This window comes from Podarcis muralis, chromosome 3 (assembly GCF_964188315.1).
Source record: "Podarcis muralis chromosome 3, rPodMur119.hap1.1, whole genome shotgun sequence".
Lineage (NCBI taxonomy): Eukaryota > Metazoa > Chordata > Lepidosauria > Squamata > Lacertidae > Podarcis > Podarcis muralis.
Genome location: NC_135657.1, coordinates 45677021 through 45696893, shown reverse-complemented (window position 1 = coordinate 45696893; position 19873 = coordinate 45677021). Strand labels below are relative to the sequence as shown.

Here is a 19873-nt window from a genome sequence, read left to right as displayed (position 1 = left end):
AGGGTCCCTTCCAACTCTACAATTCTAAGATAGTTGTGAAACAGGATTTCTATCACAGGTATTTATATTTTGCTTTTGAACAATTATATTAGGGAACACAAATTAACATAAGAGCACTTATTGTGCTACATGTACAGTAGTACCTCGGGTTAAGTACTTAATTCGTTCCGGAGGTCCGTACTTAACCTGAAACTGTTCTTAACCTGAAGCACCGCTTTAGCTAATTGGGTCTCCAGCTGCCGCCGCGCCGCCAGAGCACGATTTTTGTTCTCATCCTGAAGCAAAGTTCTTAACCCGAGGTAATATTTCTGGGTTAGCAGGGTCTGTAACCTGAAGTGTATGTAACCTGAAGCATATGCAACCTGAGGTACCACTGTAAGCATTACGGTTTGCTCATTTCAAAGGGCTGTTCTTGACTTGACAAAGTATTGCCTTTCTTTAAATAACTATTTTACCTCAGTGTTCAGTCTAAAAGGCCCTCCCACATACATTCACACAAATATTCCCAGTGGCTTACAGATCAATAAAAACAGGAAACCTGACCTCAGACTTACACTCTAAAAGTTATAAGGAAAAGGGTAACAATATGAGGAGGAAGGAGGACAACAAGCAAACTCAGGCATCCATTTTTAAGTAATGAAGTTCTTATACTGTCCAGCTAGACTGGAAACAGTTCAGGGACAGGAAGAGCCAAAAGGAATAGGTCTCTCAGCAGAGCCATCCAAGTGGCCTTGCTTCCTTTTCTTCCTTTGCTATAGCCTGGCTGCAGCCAGATAGGAGTGGCTGTACTTCACTTCCCTCCCTCTGAAGTAATGGATGTGGCAACTGAGATATCACATCTGAGGAGTGATAGTACAGTATAGATCTTTATAGCCTAGCAGGGACTCCCAGGGCATGCAAGAAAATCCTGTTAACCCCTACCAACTGGCTGAATTTGAGGGCTGCACACACACTGTTCTCATGATGCCAGTGAATATTGGCTGCAGAGAACAACAACAACAACAATTTATTATTTATACCCCCGCCCATCTGGCTGGGTTTCCTACTGCAGACTTGTGCCCTTAGCTCTCAATGGCATAGTGGTGAAGGAAATAGGCTCTGGAGGATCTGTGTCCAATTCTCTCCCCCTCTCTCTCCCCCCCCCCCCTCTTTCTCTCTCTCTCTTGATATATAAGCTCTGAGAGAATCTGGCCTCTCTGGGAAAGAGAAACAGGACTCATAGATGGTATATGTACACATTATTCAAACAGGCTACTGGGTTTTGATCAGATCATGATGCTAGTCAATTCTGTGGTTCCTGAAATGACCATTCAAATACCGAATGACCTTACCAATTCCAGTTTCATCATCTTCTTCTACATCAATAATCTGAGTGTGGTGCCTGGGAAATTGCTGGTTTGGAAACTGGAGAGGCGGGCTTTTCCCTGTTGGGAACGGATTCACAGCTGGAGGATGCTCTGTTAAAGCTTGATAAGGAGGCTGAAAGCCATCTGCTTCTGCTGGCTGAGGTAAGTTGTAGCTAATGTGCAGCTGATCTCCTCTGCTAGAAATATCTTCGGATACTTCCGGCTGGTTTATTTCAATGGAACCTTGCTCTGATATGGACGGTTCTGTAGCCACTTCCTGAAACTGGTCATAATCACTATACTCTGCACTGGTAGCAGTCTCAGTGACTTTGGCTGGCAGGATACTATCTGAGCCACCAATCTCAAATGCCCAGACTCCTTGTTTTCCCATATTGCTGCTCCTAAAATAAAAGAAATCTCCAACTGTATATTAAAGCAAGAACTGTACACTTTAAATTTTTTTAAGTTAATTTTATCTATGATTTGATTGCCACAACCACGATGCTAACACATTTGCTCAAAATCAGACTTAAGTTGCACACCACTCCATGCAAACCACTTCCCAAGGAAATTGGTACCCACATTGTATTGATTTTTCAGTAGCTTTCATGCCACCTAAGTTGGGCCTTAATGTGTGAGCAACTCATTTGTTCAGCCTATCATGAACATACATTCACACTGTAATGGCTCTTCCACCACCACCACCACCACCTTCTTCCTTTATTGTCTGTTTTTATTTATTTGTAAAAAAAAATTATTGGGTTTCATAAACAAGGATAATAGAAATAAAAAAATCATACAAATAAATAGACCTAGTCTCATGTAATTTGTTTATCACAAAAATAGCATAATAGATTTGCAGTAATATCTGCAACATATGGTTCATTTTTAGTGGTTAATGTATAAGTTCTTAGTTCATGAACTGGTTTAAACAAAAACAAAGAGGAAACAGGATAGAACAGAGTTAACAGATAACATTCAACGCTGCATAGCTAAATGCCTAATCGGAAGCCCTTGTGGTTGTGTTTAGATTAAGTATGAGTAATGGTCATTTTTGCTCAATGAAACAATATAATGTGGTGGTATATTGATGAATGTGGGAGAGGGGTTCAAAGTCAAATATAAAAAAATATGTTTAAATTTAAATTTATATCAAGCAGATGGAGCCAAATGCTGATTAGGGGTGTGTGTATTCAATTTCTGCAATACTGGCATACAGTGGCGGAGGAAGAGGGGCGCAGGGGGAGTGTACCGCCCCCTGCAGCACAATCCCGATAGGGAGCCATCGCAGCTGCCCCCTGCCCACGCTCGACGCCACGCCCCTGCGGGCAGCGTGCCACGCCCCCAGGATGCACGACGCACCCCCAGGACACGCATCAGCCATGCCCCCACCTGCTCTCCACCCCCCCGGTGCCAGAGCATGAAGCTCCGCCACTGCTGGCATATGCTATGAAATTAACCACACTGTGGTAAAGCCATCTTTCTTGATTTGTTCACATGTCATTTGTAGTTTATTTGTTAATCTCTCAAGGAGGGCTGTTTCCCAAACTATTTTCTTACTACATGTACCGGTATATGATTGTGCTAGAAAGGTCTTTCCAGTACGTATCTGGTTATGTTGTCTCTCGCTGCTTCTAATAAATGGCTTATTAATTCTTTATTATGTAAATCCAGATTGTTGTCTTGGAATATTTAATAAAGCTAATTCTAGTCTTACTTGCAATTGTTGTTTTGTTATTTATTAATTCCTTGGAATACTGAATTTCAGAAAGCCTGGATTTTTGTACATTCCCAGCACATGTGGAGATATGTACCAAGTGTGGGGCAGCCCCTCCTGCAACATGGTGAGGCACCAGGGTGGATTACTGCCAGCTTCCTAGCAGTTAGGTACCATCTATAGGTGAGTTTTAGAGTTAATTCTCTGTTGATTGCCAAATAGACTTGAAAGGTATTTTGACCAAAGTCTGTTCCACTGACTTGGGTCGAGTTTATCACCAAAATCACATCCCCACTGATAGCTAATGAACAAAAAAGGAGAGAGTGGACAGCCTTACTTTGTTCCCCATCAAATCCCCACCAGTGATGAATTTATATTGTTTATTCTTACTGTGATGAAAGCTTCAGAGTATATTTGTTTCAAAATTTGTTTGATTTGGGGGCCAAATTGCATTTTAGATCTTTGTTGTCTATTTAGAATGTCAAACTTGAAACTGACTTTTAGAATATGAAAATGTAAAGTGACATGCACACCGATGGTGCTTCATCAGTGACTATAACAGGTACATATAACAGGTACACAGGTGGAGAAAACTTTTAACATTTCTGATCCCTTATCCGCAAATAAAATAAGAATGCTGATTTAGAAATGAATATGAAAAACCCTTTTCAAGTTTATGAAGATTAATTGCATTTTGTGATATAGAAGATTACTAACATCATTTACGTATCAAAAAGACTTATAGGAAATACAGGTTTTTTTTAAAAAAATTAAAAAGCATACTTGTGCAGATTTCCAATGAACTCTTCTTCATTAGCAATTATATTGTATATTCCAGGTTTTACCCATAAGAAGTAATTTGTAGAGGGTTGACTGAAGCCAACAACAGCAGGGATAATTTCCTTATTGTTTTTAGTATGTGTACTATGGAACTGCACACCATCCTCTGGATAAAGGAAAACAGCATAGGAACTCGAATCAGAAGACGCTAAAACAGCCTGGAATGTGTTTCTCTGTGGAGAAGATTTAAATTTTATTTATTTGTAGAAAAAAATTGCAAGATTAGACATAAAGACGAGACTCTGGGTTTGTGCACACTGGAGTTCACTGTCTGCTTTCAGCTGTTTGCATTCCCAATCAATTTGCACAGAACACATGACATCACCCAACACCAATCGTAATGCTTTCCCCTTGTAAATTCAAGTTTATCTGATACAAGGATAATCCAGTAAATTGGTGGAAATTAGGCTCCAAACTGCTCCACTTGGGGTCATAGAAAATTGGCTTTATTGTTTTTGGGTGGGTCAGTTATCACTTTGTGCAACTCCCCATCCCATATTCCCTACTTTCTTGTTGCTTCTATTTCTTTTTCAGCTATTCTCGTAACATAGCCATATATACATTTGATCCCTCAGATTCGCACAAAGCCAGAAAACTGCACAAGCAAACCCCATTAAAAATTTACAATTGCTTCACTGTGTGCTTTTGCACACTTCCTGGGCAGGGATTTTTTTTAAAAAACAAAGTGTGTGCATGCAGACAGCTGTGTGCATGTCCTGTCACTACTTAATTGACACATTAGAATAAAAGAAGGCAGGGACAAACACAAATGTGAATACAGTACCTACTGGTATGAGGGGGAAAGAAGACATTTGCTCTTAATATACAAATACAGATTCAAAGTATGGGTGTGGACTACTTTGATGTAATTTGAATGGGGAAGAATGTTGATTAAAAGCTAAATATGTGGACTCATATGTGGACAAGCCCTTCAAATACAAGCTGAGTTGATTCAGTGATAACAGAATATGGAATCAAGGATTTATTATCTTTAGGAGTATCCTCAAAACTATTCTTCCAAAAACAGATATTGTTTTGAACACTAAACATCACAGAACTTTGTAATTCATAAAAGGAAGAAGTCCGACTGCGGATCCAAAGCATTCATTTGACATATTAAATCTGAAGTTCTGAATCTGCATAACCAAGATAAATTTACAACCTGCAGCTCTCTTTTCCAAAAAGCCTTTGCCATTCCTAGGCTGCAAGCTACATCCATTTACTAGGGGGTAAGCTCCTAGCAAAGATACATAAGACTGCAGTTTCACTTAGTTTGCATATCGTCCAGGTACTTCTCATTTGTCTATTGCTATGCTGTCGTAAGCTCACCTTCACTTGTAGAGCGACATCTTCTCCAGGTCCTGCATAAGGAGCCACAGAATCCCAGGTAACAATGACAACATTGCTTGGATCAAAGGCAGACTCTGGAAAGCCCCTTTTAATATAATGAGCAGCAAGCTGGAGGACATCTGGGGATGAATCTTCCCTGTAGTACACTTTCCCATGTCCGCCTGTAGTATCCAAATCAGCATAAAAGGGAGCGATACCTCCAAAACTGACTGGAAGCTGACCAGGGTTATCTTCGTCCCTTGATGGCTCACTTACAGCAATGATGCCATTAGTAAGAACCTAGAAAAACAATTAGGAAAATGTTACAAACAGTGAATACATGCTAGATATAGGCAGGCAGGGATGGATGGACAAATCTGTCTATTTGGTTTCTTTCACCTTCTCACACCCCCCCCCCCAGTTTTAAGCTCAGTTCTTCACATTTCCCATCAGTTTTCAAACTTCTTGAAAAGGGGGGGGGGGGGAGTCCTCACAACGATTTGTCAACATTTTAGTGTACGTTTCTCATATGCATTTTTGCCAGCAATTTCCCCTAGCATAACACATTCAATTTTCACAAACGCAGCATTTGGGGTTGGAAAACTGTATCACAAAATTCAGGGAAGTGCAGACTTCAAGTGCATTTCTATTTGTGCATTGTTTCAGGAAGCGGGAACTAGGTAAAAAGGTAGAGGGACCCCTGTTAGGTCCAGTCGTGGCCGACTCTGGGGTTGTGGTGCTCATCTTGCTTTATTGGCCGAGGGAGCCGGCGTACAGCTTCTGGGTCATGTGGCCAGCATGACTAAGCCACTTCTGGCGAACCAGAGAAGTGCACGGAAACGCAGTTTACCTTCCTGCCGGAGCGGTACCTATTTATCTACTTGCACTTTGACGTGCTTTCGAACTGCTAGGTATGTATGACGTTAACATATGAGAGTGCTGGAGGTGAAATAGTTAAACAAGTTACCCTGTGATGGCCTGGGAATCTGATTCAGAATCTGAACCTGAGGAGTCCCAGCCTGCACAGGAGTCCCCGCCTCCAGGGCCGGCTGAGCCGGGGCAGGGGCTTGAATCTGAAGGGCCTGCACCTGTGCCGGATCCTCAGGAGCAGACACCAGATGTATCCACTCTGGCTCCGGAGGTGATTGAGGGCCCATTGCCTGCAGGTCCGCCTCTCCCAGCTCTGTCAGGGGAAGGTGAAGCTGCCCCTGGGTCCAATAACCCTCCAGCCTCTCCTGAGCTGCAGAGGCTCAGGGCAGAGAGGCGGAGGGAACTAAGTTCTCTGAGGAGGAGTGCTCGCCTTAAGGCCAGGAGAGGCGGGTCACCTGTGGGCCGGGACCGCCCCTGGCCTCAGAGGAAATAAAGGCCAGTCAGCCCAGTCCCAGGTGGTGGGAGCAACGTCGTTGGAAACCTGTTTCTGCCAGCACCCAGACCTGTTCTTCCAGAGTTCCCGTCCACGCCCGGCTTCTTGCTTTGGACCCCGCTTCACCCTTGCTGGACAGTCTCCAGACCCTCGACCCAGGACCGGACTCTGACCACGCCTCACAGTAACCTCCCCCCGGGACCTGCTCATACCCAATCAGAACCCGGGGGGGTGGAGTCAGAGGGACTATAAAACCAGCTCTGGGAGGGGCGAAGGGAGGAGTTTGTTGGGAGTTGGGTGGTTGGTTGGAGTGGGAGTGAATTGGGATAGAGTCTGTGGGTAGGTTGAGTTAGTGTAGAGAAATAAGCTGAGTCAGGAATAGTTAGGAGCTAGGAAGACAAGTAAATATCTGAGAGGTGGTTTAGTGAGCGAGAGCAGGTAGCGGAAGTTATAGGTCTGGATAGGCACCCTATGATTGTAATTGACCAATACCGTTTATGAAACCACACGCTTGTTAAACTGCAATAAATAAACAGAAGTTTATGTTCCAATTTAGCCCTGACTGGACTCAGTATTGTACCAGGTAGGGCCTGGATGGTGGCAGCGAGAAATAAAGTGGTGGCACAGGGATCAATAGACGGTGTAATGTCCGGGGACCCTGTGTGATCGCCATTCTAGGTTAGCAGGAGCAGGGACCGAGCAATGGGAGCTCACCCCGTGGCGGGGATTTGAACGGCCAACCTTCTGATCAGCAAGCCCTAGGCTCTGTGGTTTAGACCAGTGTTCCCCAACCTTGGGCCTCCAGCTGTTTTTGGACTACAACTCCCATCATCCCTCGCTAGCAAGACCAGTGGTGAAGGATGATGGGAATTGTAGTCCAAAAACAGCTGGAGGCCCAAGGTTTGGGAACACTGGTTTAGACCACAGCAGCACCTGCGTCCCTCGGGAACTAGGTAGTTTTGTATTAAAAATGCTAACCAAACCTAATTTATCCCCGATTCCTACCAGCAGCGACTTCCTGCTTCACAATTAGACCAGGTTACGGAGCCTCCTTATCTGCCACGGCCTGTGGTCTCTGCTATGTTGCAATGTTACATAGACCACTTAAGATGTCAAGAAGAAAAAACTCTATACTTTGCATCTTTCGCTGATTACATTATTGCATCCTTGGCATTTCCTTATCAAAATAAGATCACCAGTGTAGTCATTCCAGGCTCTTCTCAAACAGAGACAGCTGTGCTGTTCTCCAGAATATCTACAGGATGCCAAAACGACAGATACAACAGACACACTTTCTGGTGAGATAAACATTACTAAAAAATCCAAGCTGCCCAAAGCTCTGATGCAAAGACGTTTGCAAAAATGGCATAGGAAACTTTTGTATCAATGAGTGGAGAACTTTGGCAAATAGGAATATCTGACATTGCAGGTAGCTGGCATGTAAATCTGTGATAGGAAATGACTCGTACATAAGATATAGAGCATTGATCATGACTTTCCTAGTATAGACTGGAGATATGACACACGGCAAATTCTTCCAGCCTTGGAGTAGCTGCTTCAGCCATTTACAGTTCAACAGAGCACCATGCCTCCAAATACAATTTTCATACATTTTGCGAACACTGAATATTCAGGACTTACTCTAGAGTGTAGTTTGTAAGTTAAGGTTAGAGTAGTAGACAATAATAGGAATTCAAATGGGGTGGGTGTGGGTGTGCATACACAAACACATCATTTGAATTCCTATCATTGTCTCCAAGTTTTAAATGAATCCTTTCATGATACCTAATAAAGTTGTCTAAGAGAGTCAGCCTAATCCTCTTCCCCAAGCCTGGCTGAGGCTTTATGGAGCAGCAAGGACACTGCTGCATGTACATTCTATGTGTGGCACCCGGCATGGAGCAGAGGCAGGCAGGCAGCTGCATCAGCAAGGAGCTGGCACAGCCATTGGGCCTGAAATTGGACCCATGCTGTCCGAACTGTTACAGATTAAAAGTTACACTAGCATCTGACCTGGTAGTGGCACCTACCATGTGGAACACCCTCCCATCAGATGTCAAAGAAATAAACAACTATCTGACTTTTAGAAGACAGCTGAAGGCAGCCCTGTTTATGGAAGTTTTTAATGTTTGATGAATTATTGTATTTTAATCTTGGGGGGGGGGGGAAGCCACCCAGAGTGGCTGGGGAAACCCAGCCAGATGGGCGGGGAATAAATTGTTGTTGTTGTTGTTGTTGTTGTTGTTGTTGTTGTTGTTGTTGTTGTTATCACCCAAAAAATCAGTTTCAAGTAGCACTGAAGCAGCAAACCAAGTTATGTGCCAACAAACAGCCAAATTCTGTACTTGTATAAATATGCAACCCAAGCTAATCTTTAATAAAAACAATTTTTTAAAATGTAAATCAAGCAAATTCACAACATTTCTCTTGTTTGCATTACCTGTTCTGCATTTTTCTATATTTGTACAACTTCTTTTGGCTTTGCTAGTCACAGGAAGGTCTAGGAAGAATGCTGAAGCCTTATTCCAAACCACTAACCATTTATTCACCCACTTCAATGGCTTGAGCAGAGACTGCCCACATATTGTATTGTTCTGCTATAATCTTTTCCAAACTGCTTTAAGATGATATTTGATCAAAATAAAACAATAAATCTTTCTCAGCCTAACTTATTGTGAGAATATAATGGGATAACCCTCATGTATGATGCCAAACACATGGGAGGATCAATGGGATATAAATGAAATAAGTAAGTTACATTTTCAGCATGATTGGTTCTATTAGAGTATTTCAATATGTTCTGAGAATGAGTGAAAGAGCCTGCCAAAAAGGACTTGTTTTTGAAACAATGGGACACTAGAATAATGAGTGGCTACAGCTATAATCCTAACCACACTTACCTACCTAGGAGTAAGCCCCCTTGAATTTAGCACAGCTTACTTCTAAGTAGACATGGCTATGATTGTGCTGTGAAGAACAAGCCCAAGGAAGAAAATAACCAGTAAGTTGAACTTTTTGCAACTTAAATGAAAAGTTATATATTCATTAGTGAACAGAATCAGAATCTTCTTATTATAAATTAAATTTGCAAAATAAACCATTGTTTCTTACAATTTATGAAATCTTGGGTACATATGACATGCATCCAGACTAAAACGTGAAGCAGCTGCTCTCTTAAGAGACCTATTTCATTTAGCATTCTAAGGGACAGCAAATAATAAAACTCCTTTCTTATTCTAATAAATGAATATGCAGTTCAACCATGAGGGAATCTTTGTTTTCTGCACTTCCATTGATATACTTCTTTAAGTCTATCAATGTGATGTTGGGCAGAATACAACATAGCAGTCACCTCCTAGGGGCCGAGGGGTTTGAGGGGACAGGCCCCCCCAAAGTTGATGGGCATTGCTATTCAAATGGTGTGTGTGTGTGTGTGTGTGTGTGTGTGTGTGTGCACCACATCATGTGATCGATTATGCGGGGCTTACCTGGCCCTCTCCCAATATCTTATTAAAGTTGGCACCCCTGGAATACAGTGAATTGCTTTCAGGTCAATGTCATTAGCACATAGCAGCAGCATCAACCAAGAGAGAAAGGTAAGCAAGCAAAACCCAGATGCAACAAGGCCATCTACCAGTGCTCAATATGAAAGAATCCAGGAGGGAAGCATGTAAAAAGAACATCAGGCATCTCCCCTTGCCATAGCTGGGCTGCTTTAGTTTTGAACTGAACTAGGCAAGCCTTCAGCACACAACAATAAGTAGGAATAGATGTGTTTTCTTTGGTATTTGAGGCTGCCAGAGGTGTATGGGGTCTAGGGGAGGGGTAGTACCTCTGGTGAGGAACACATCATGCTCCTTCTGGGGTAGTTGGTCCACCTTTGGTCCCTACCCAGCACTTAGCGCTCACCTGTGGCATGGGACACCTGTTACACCCCAGGAATGCCTTTGACTGGCCAGCTAAATCAGAGGAGGGTAGCCGATGGGTCTCAAACTCTTGGTGAGTAAGGGATTTCCTCTGCATGTGAAGACAGGTTGCAGTGGATTGAGCAAATGAAACCAATAGTGGGGCCAACTGTCAAGAAGGCAGTTTCTGGATGTGCTGTAGAGGGAAGTAAGGGGCAGGTGGGACTCATCAACCTGAGAAGGTAGCCCATCTAGGAGAAGGAAAACTCAGACCATAAACCTCAGCTACCTTGTGGGTAAACACTACACAAATCCCTAAGATAGTTGGGTGGCACTTTGTATGCCTCCTTCCAGCAACAATAAGGCAGAGAGGGTGGGGTCTTTGCATCTGGGCAGTCCAGGAGCTCCATATACACTTCCCAGGTTTGCGCCCCAGGGAAGTCATTTCAGTGCTGCTAACTCGGAGGTTTGAGTTCACCCCTGGAGGCACACTCCATTGTCTCTGTAGACAGATGCCAACAAAGGAGGCTGCCACAAACAGAATGTATTGGTTGTGTCCAGGTGAGGCAAATGGAAGTGGGGAATATGGCAACAGAAACCATTCACCACCACGTCACCACGCATGTGACAAACTGCGCACCAAAAAAAGGGGAAAGAAATGCACTAGCAAGCTTCCACACCAGCAGTTCTGCAAATGTATAATGAATTACTTTTAGCTATCAGATTTCCCACAGTAAAGGAAAATACAGATTAAATGTAAAACAAGCATTGGCTGATATTTTGATGGTGATAACATTATGTGGCTACTGGTGGAGGGCTTGTTTGCATGAGCAGCACTAATTCCATAATAAACTCACATCTGAAAGCACCCCAGTAGGAGAAGAATAATTACTCTACCAGCTTAGCCCAAGTAAGGAAATGAATTTAAGGTCTGGTTAAGTGTGCATGCATCTTTTCAAGTAGTATGAGTGAACATGAATTTAAATACAAATAAAACTGCCAGCCCAAACCTAGATATTCACATTATAGTCAGACTGCATATTATTAGAGAAGCATATTTATATGAAGGGGGAAACGGAACATCACTAATTGTCTGGAGACAATAACAGCTGTAGAATGCACCATTTCCTTTTAAGGTATTACACCATTTAATCTGACAGGACACACAACCTTGCGATATATTTTTAGGATTCAGTACCTCTGAATTGCATAGATGGCTAAGTTACATTTATGGGATGTTAAGAAAACATGCCACACACTTTATACATAGTTCTGCCTCTATCAGCTAAGGAAATTTATGAAAGACAGAAGGAGGAGCAGGAAACAGGAAGGAAGGGAACGCAGCTAAACAATTCTGTGGTTTGAGAGAAAGCAGTCCAACGTTGAGAATTCTTGTCACTTCACATAGTGGCTCAGCAATAAAACCACAAACACATTTGCAAAGCTAAGTAAGGTTTGGTATGGTTTCAAATTGGATGAGGATTTCTGCATTTCAGGGGGTAGGAATAGATAACCTCCAGATCCCTTCCAATTCTATAATTCTATGATTAACTAATGCATGCTTGAGATGCATGTAATTAATATCTGGAGGCCATAGAATTGTTACACAGCTCAGTTATCATAGAAATCTCTAAGTTGTTTACATAAAAATACAACCTTATTCAATAATTTTTACAAATAACAAGATTATGACAAAACAGAACTGTAAATCACAAATAAAACAGAACAGTGTGCAAAACAAAGTTAAAAATTAAGAGTCAAGCATCAAAGAAAGCTTGGGTAAGCCTACACATTTTAAAGAGGCATTTAAATGTTATTACTGTCCCCACCTTATGAAATATCATTGAGAATCAGTACTATTGACATACCTAGGCAAATGGTTTTTAATTTAATAGGAATTTTCCGTACCCTGACAATTCATTTTAATTGAGACTGGACTGGCCTCAAATAGCCTCATACTATATGAGGCATACATGGCATAATACTATGTTGAGCATATAGTATCCCTAGTCCCATGCTGTGGAACACTCTTTCAACAGAGATTCAGCAGGCATGCTTACATTTGACTTTCAGGTGCCTCTTGAAAACCTTTTTTTAAAATGCCAACATGGACCACTTATAAACACCAACTCCTCAAAAGATTCCACCAACGGGGTCTCCAAAAATTTTTACTACTACTACTGCTACTACTACTACTAATAATAATAATAATAATATCACTTGGGGAAGACTGGTGAACAAATGTCAGTGTACTGGAAGAAGTAACCAAACAATTAAACCCCTGTGTTGCAAACAAATATCAATAATATCCAAATGCAACACAATGACCAAGTCCAACAATGCAATGTCAATATAAACTCTTTATATAATCTATACAGAACATTGAACAATATGAAATATGCACTCTCTTCAAAACCAAATAAACAGAAATCTTCTAAATCTCTGAAAGTCACAAATTATGCACTCTTCATGGATTCTCTTAAAAACATAGAACCAAATAAACAAGTCTTACAGGTCTCTGAAAGTCTTTATGACCACTGCTCCATAGCAATTGTTGTTATACAATTCCATTCACTATATAGATGGGTTTTTGAAGCATTTCTGTATCCTTCTGCTGTGCTTTAGAAGAATTCCACAACAGTGGGTATATCCGAAATCACTGTTCACTACGTCTGTTTGCAGACCACTTCGGCAGCGTTGGACGTCATAAAACAAAGCTTTATGGCTTGTTTTCACCAGATAAGAATCTGACCCATTGCTTATTTCAGAGACTTGCATAGCCCACAAAGACTTTTAGAGACCTATAAGCTAAGAGGAAGGCATGTTTGGCAAATCCTCACCATGATCAACTCCCACCCAGAAACCTATGTCCCCACTGTGAATGGATGTGCGGATCCAGAATTGGCCTCTACAGTCACTTACGGACACACTGTTAACACCATATTTATGGAAGACAATCTTACTCAGCTACAAGTGATCGCCAAAGACAACGACAGTTGTTTAAAAATGCCCCTGGAGTAACTTGTCATTTTAATGATTGACCTCTGTTGCTTTTAAATGTTTTAACATTGTAGTACACCGCCCTGAAATTTTGCAAGAAGACAGTATATATACATGCTAAATAAATAAATAAATAAATAAATAAATAAAATTATAGTTTGTGTTCATTTGCTTGGGTTTTTATTTTGTCCCACCCAATCCCAAAAGCACAGAGCAGATTACAATTTCCTTGAAACCATTTTCTAAATAAGACAGCCTCAGGAGAAGAACATGTTTCACAAGCCTTCTTCTCAAATCAGATTGGTGTAGAGTTAATTTCACTGAAAGTAGCAGAAAGCCATACTAAATATTATTATCCCACATACTGCAATGTATTATATCTGATAGCATCCTTGCAGTTAAACTATTGCCTGGTCACCACAAGCAACAAGGAACTGCATCCAGTGAAGTGAACAGGCTGCCAGAGGGGACACCAAATGTTCTGTTTCTCTTCTGCCAGACCACTTTGGTTCTTACTTATAGGAAGAAGTGGCAAAAGAGGGACGGAACATGTCATTCCTCCCAGTCCCATTTTGTGGCTTGAGGCAAAATGGGATGTGCCACCCCACTCTGCCATGCTGCCTGCCATGCCACCTCCACCTGTGCCACTCAACTCTGCTGACACCATCACCATGCCATATACTGGCACCGCCGCTGCCCCACCTGCCACCGACATTGGAGCTGATTTCCAGTAAGACCTCAAATTGGTGCCAATGATAGCGCTGCTTCTCCACCAGTGGCAGAGGTGGTGGCAGCTGCTTCATTCCACTTCATGGGTGGGCCTGCCCTGATCCTTCCTACACCAATGCATCTCATGTGTAAAAAAACAAGCTAATAAAATTTATGGGGTTATTTCCAAAGCTGCTTGCTACTATGATAGAAATATTGGTAGCTATACTGGCATGGTGCTGCATAGTATGATTTTGTATTCCAGTTCTTAGAATACAATTCTTCTTTATCTAATAGACTGATATACTGCCCTACAATTTGAATTTTTCAGGGCAGTTCATGAAATTGAATCTGTACACAATAATGAGTAAAATAACGAACAATAAAGCAATGCTTAAGGGCACCATCAAACTTTAGAGCTGTGATGTAAAACAGAAGTGTATTCACGTGGCATCACCCAACAGATAGCAGTGCAGGCGCTAGGCAAGCCACTGTGGGGTGGGAATTCTTCAAGCAGGGTGACACAACCAAAAAAGCCCTGGGTCCAGTCACCCCTGGCTCACTTCACTTGGCAGGGATATCCAGACTCAGAGAAGGACCTGTGACACTGACCTTAATATCAGGCATGTTGATATGGGGAAGATGGTTTTTCAAGTACCTGGATCCTAAACCACACAGAGCTTTAAAAGGTAAGCACCAGCCTATAGTGTACCAATAAAAAATAATGTGCATTCAGATGGCACAGCATTTCAAGGATGTACAGACATGAATTTTATGCTCATGCATTTCTACTTTCCCCCATCTTCTTCCCTTGCACAGTTAAGTGCTGATCTTATTTTCAACAAATGATACATTGCCAGATTGTCTTTTTTTTTTATAATAAATTTTTATTAGTTTTCCATGAATAAAGAAGAGACAAAACAAAAACATAAACATAAACAAACAAAAACACGACTTCCCCATACCACCCCTTTTCTGCATTCTTGTTTCAAGATTTTTCAGCAACCCTCTGAACATAACTTAAATATATTTCATGTATTTAACTTCAGTTAGTTATTAATACAACTGTAGTTCTTTATCTCTTGTAACTCTGAGCCCCTAATTTTCCAAATTACAACAGTTTTTAAGATAAACTTTAAATTTGTTCCAATCTTCATCCACCGCCTCTTTCCCCCGGTCTCGAATTCTGCCAGTCATCTCTGCCAGTCCCATATAGTCGATCACCTTCGTCTGCCATTCTTCCAACGTGGGTAAATCTTGCGTCTTCCAATACTTTGCTAGAAGAATTCTTGCTGCTGTAGTGGCATACATAAAAAATGTCCTATCCTTCTTTGGCACCATTTGGCCCACCATACCCAAGAGAAAGGCCTCTGGTTTTTTAACAAACGTTCTCTTCAGAACTTTTTTTATTTCATTATAGATCATTTCCCAGAAAGCCTTAATCTTCGGGCAGGTCCACCAAAGGTGATAGAAGGTTCCCTCCGTTTCACTACACTTCCAACACTTGTTGTTGGGCAAATGATAGATCTTTGCTAACTTAGCAGGAGTCATGTACCACCTGTAGATCATTTTCATAATGTTTTCTTTTAAGGCATTGCATGCCGTAAATTTAACACCAGTGGTCCATAACTGCTCCCAGTCAGCAAGTTCAATGTCATGCCCAATATCCTGTGCCCATTTAATCATATTAGATTTCACCATTTCATCTTGAGTATTCCATTTCAACAGCAAGTTGTACATTCTTGACAAATTTTTAGTATTGGGTTCTAACAGTTCTGTTTCTAATTTTGACTTCTCCACTTGGAAGCCTTTCTTTCTGTCCTGTTTGAATACTTCATTTATCTGTCGATAATGTAACCAATCTCTCACCTTAAACTTCAGTTTCTCAAAACTCTGCAATTTTACATTTTCACCATCTTGTTCTATAATTTCACAATATTTAGGCCAATTAGAACCCATATTCAATTTTTTCACCTCTTTTGCTTCCATTGGTGACAACCACCTGGGGGTTCTACTTTCAAACAGGTCTTTATACTTAATCCAAACATTATACAGAGCTTTCCTCACCATATGGTTCTTAAAACCTTTATGCAATTTTACCTTGTCATACCATATATATGCATGCCAACCAAATCTGTTGTCAAATCCTTCAAGATCCAAAATGTCTGTATTCTCGAGGAGCAGCCAATCTTTCAACCAGCAAAACGCTGCTGATTCATAGTAAAGTCTTAAGTCCGGCAGGGCAAAACCCCCTCTATCTTTCGCATCTGTTAATGTCTTAAATTTTATTCTTGGCTTTTTGCCCTGCCAAACAAATTTCGATATGTCTTTCTGCCACCTCTTGAAACAGTCCATCTTGTCTATTATTTGTAATGTCTGAAACAGAAATAACATTCTAGGCAATACATTCATTTTGATAACAGCAATTCTGCCTAACAAGGAAAGTTTCAGCCTTGACCATATGTCTAAATCTTTCTTAACTTCTGTCCAACATTTATCATAATTGTCTTTAAAAAGATTCACATTTTTCGATGTCAAATTCACCCCCAGGTACTTCACTTTTTTTGCTATCTCCAAACCTGTTTCATTCTGGAATGTCTCTTTTTCTTCATTTGTTAGGTTTTTTTCCAAGACTTTAGTTTTTTGTTTGTTCAACTTAAATCCTGCAACTTGACCAAATATCTCGATCAGTTCTAAAACTCTTTTTGTGCTAGTGATTGGCTGTTGCAAAGTCAAAACTAGGTCATCTGCAAATGCCCTTAATTTATACTCTCTCACTCCGACCTGAATTCCTTTAACCAACTGGTCCTTTCTAATCATATTTAACAAAACCTCCAGAACCAGTATAAAAAGTAGGGGGGAAATAGGGCATCCCTGTCGTGTTCCTTTCTCTATAGCTATCTCTTCCGTTACCACATTATTCACAATTAACTTTGCCTTCTGCTCAGAATAAATTGCACCTATACCATTTTCAAAACCTTAGCCTACCCCCATCCCTTGGAGATTCTTTTTCATAAAACTCCAACAAATATTGTCAAAGGCTTTCTCCGCGTCCACAAAAATCAAAACCGCTTTTCTGTTAATGTTCATTTCCAACAGTTCCACTACATTGCCAGATTGTCAGACCAGGCAAAAAAACTATGGCTTGCACTTTCCAGCAAACTCGATTACAGTCAGTCTGGTTTGCAGGCAAACACAAATAATGGTCTGCCTGTTCAGACTAACTAGCAAACAAGGACCAGAATTTACTAACTGCTACATGTAAGAGGAGGAAATTTGTGCCTAACTGTTCTTGTGTCAACTCTGGTTTGGCATTGTACTTCACCACAGCCACACTATTCAAAGCATTTCAGTGTGTTTGGCCTTTTAAATAAGCCAAATTAAGATGAAAACATACTGAAATACCTCACAATTCTGGAAGAATATAAGGAAAGCAGCCTCTACTGACTGAAAAAGAGTAAAGTAAGGAGTAAGAAAACAAACCATTTCAGAATTCAGCAGAACAGAACCACCATGCACTAAATCCTTGGCTGACAGAAAGAATGCCAGTTTACTTAGAACAGAATCTGACCCTTTGTACTCAGCTATAGGGCCACAATTTTATTTGCATGACCTATAGTTCAGTGGAATAAACTGCTGAAACCAGGCAACAACCCCTCATTGAGCAGGGACGGCAAGTCCTGGAAAGGACAAATCCCATCTGCTTTCTATTTTGTTTGGAATTAGCAAAAATCTAGTCGAGTTGCCAAAATGGTTCTGGACAGTTCCTCCCCTTCCCACCCAGCAACCCTCTCCGTGACCTGCTCCTGCACAACTGCTCCTCCTCCTCCTGAAATAAACCGTTTGTCAGGAGTAGCCAGCTGCCCCCCGTTTTCAATAGGGGCTCAACTCGGCTTAGATCGATCTCAACATCCCTCCGGCGGCAACACCACGCGGGGAATTCCTGGGCTTGAAAAGCGCCCCGCTGCAAGAGAATTTATAGGCATGAGTGGAGGGAAATGCCTTTTGTCTTAAGAACTTTTATGGGGAAACCTACATGCCAGGCTTAATCTGCGCTTGGTCTTTCCCCCTGGCGTCGCTTTTGCAGTCATGAGGCTCAACCCGGAGAGGTCTGAATTACAAAGGAGTCACGCGGAGGGGCGGCGGCGCCTCTGAGCATAGGCAGAAGGCGCCCCTCTTGTCGGGGAAGGCACAGTAGCCACATTGGGAAAGGAGAGGAAAGGGCTCGAAGTCTTCAGACCCAGCAATTCCCCCTCTTAGGAATTAAGCAACCTCCCGCCACAGGAAGCCCTTTACCCCGCACCGCCTTTGGCCCCACTTGGCCAATAGCCTGGGCAGCAGACCCTCCGCCCCCGCCATTGCCCCACAGCAGTGACAGCAACCTCGCCTCAGCTGAGGGGGCCTTCGCCTCAGCCCTTTCCCAGGCCACTGCCCCCTCTCCCCCGGACTCACTCATTCGCCCGCCCCTGGGGGTCCCCTCTCCCCGCTGCCCGGCCCCCACCCGCACTCACATAGAGGGAGTCGACGCTGGAGCCGTAGAAGCGCAGCGCGGTGCTGAGCTCCAGAGGCGGGGAATGCTCGTCGTCCCCAGCCTCCAGCTCGGCGTCGCCTCGCTCCGAGCCGAAAGGGAAGAGGAGCCCCCCGTGAGGGAAGCCACTCCCGGGTGCCGCCAGCGCCGCCAGCAGCGCCCACAAGCTCAAGCCCCGCAGGCTGGCCATGCTCTCTCTCCTCGTCGACGTCCGAGCGGCGCAGACGAGCCTTGAGAGCGGCGAGCCCTCAAGTTTTAAACCCCGCCGGGGCTGCGGTGGAAAAGAGGGGAGGGGGAGGCCGAGGGAAAGCGAGGAGAGGGTTTGAAGCCAACCAATCCGCGGAGAGTTCAAAGAAAGACGCCCTATCACCATCAGAGGACGGGCTTCTGTCCCCCCCCCCCCACCTTCCTCCTTTTGCATCCTTTGCAAAGCCATCCAAAAATCCCAGCAGAGAAAACTTGAGCTTTGCTTACCCAATCTCAAGCCACCAGGAGCCAGAGGCGTTTCCCGCCCTTCGCAGTACAGTTACCCACAATTGCATTCTGTGAAAGCTTGGCTCTACCCCCCTCATACTCATTAGCGTTTGCAAGTACAAATAAAGAAAATATACCCAGTAAAGTGGGAAAGTGTGTGGGGGGGTATTCATTGATACACCCCTTTAGCTACATAGACTAGAGAGTTAAGTACTGGTGCCCTGGTTAAAGTAACTGGAGGCCAGGGTTAAAATCCCCACTCGAGCATGAAGCTCACTGGGTGACCTAAGGTAAGGTTACCAGACGTCCCTGTTTCCCAGGGACAGTCCCCAGATTTACAAATCAACCCCCTGACAAAATCCATCTATTTAGTAAAGGTAAAGGGACCCCTGACCATTAGGTCCAGTCGTGGCCGACTCTGGGGTTGCGGCGCTCATCTTGCTTTATTGGCCAAGGGAGCCGGCGTACAGCTTCTGGGTCATGTGGCCAGCATGACTAAGCTGCTTCTGGCAAACCAGAGCAGCGCATGGAAATGCCGTTTACCTTCCCGCCAGAGTAGTACCTATTTATCTACTTGCACTTTGAGGTGCTTTCGAACTGCTAGGTTGGCAGGAGCAGGGACCGGGCAACTGAGCTCACCCTGTTGTGGGGATTCGAACCGCC

At 42.8% G+C, this 19873-nt stretch overlaps 1 protein-coding gene across 2 annotated transcripts in view; it reads right to left on the bottom strand.

Annotated features, from left to right (window-relative positions):
* The window catches only part of NID1 (nidogen 1), a 58632-nt gene extending 39617 nt beyond the window's left edge, over positions 1-19015 (bottom strand). Inside the window, exons 1-4 of one of the 2 annotated variants that reach the window (XM_028724081.2) lie at positions 18720-19015; positions 5233-5532; positions 3847-4076; positions 1332-1747 (exon numbers count right to left, since the gene is read on the bottom strand). In XM_028724081.2, coding sequence (XP_028579914.2) covers positions 1332-1747; positions 3847-4076; positions 5233-5532; positions 18720-18926 — 1153 coding nt within the window. In that variant the 5' untranslated portion in view covers positions 18927-19015. Of the gene's footprint in view, positions 1-1331; positions 1748-3846; positions 4077-5232; positions 5533-14820; positions 14851-18719 lie in introns of those variants that run through there. The other variant, XM_077925776.1, reaches the window with a different exon arrangement.
* Positions 19016-19873: the final 858 nt, after the last annotated feature.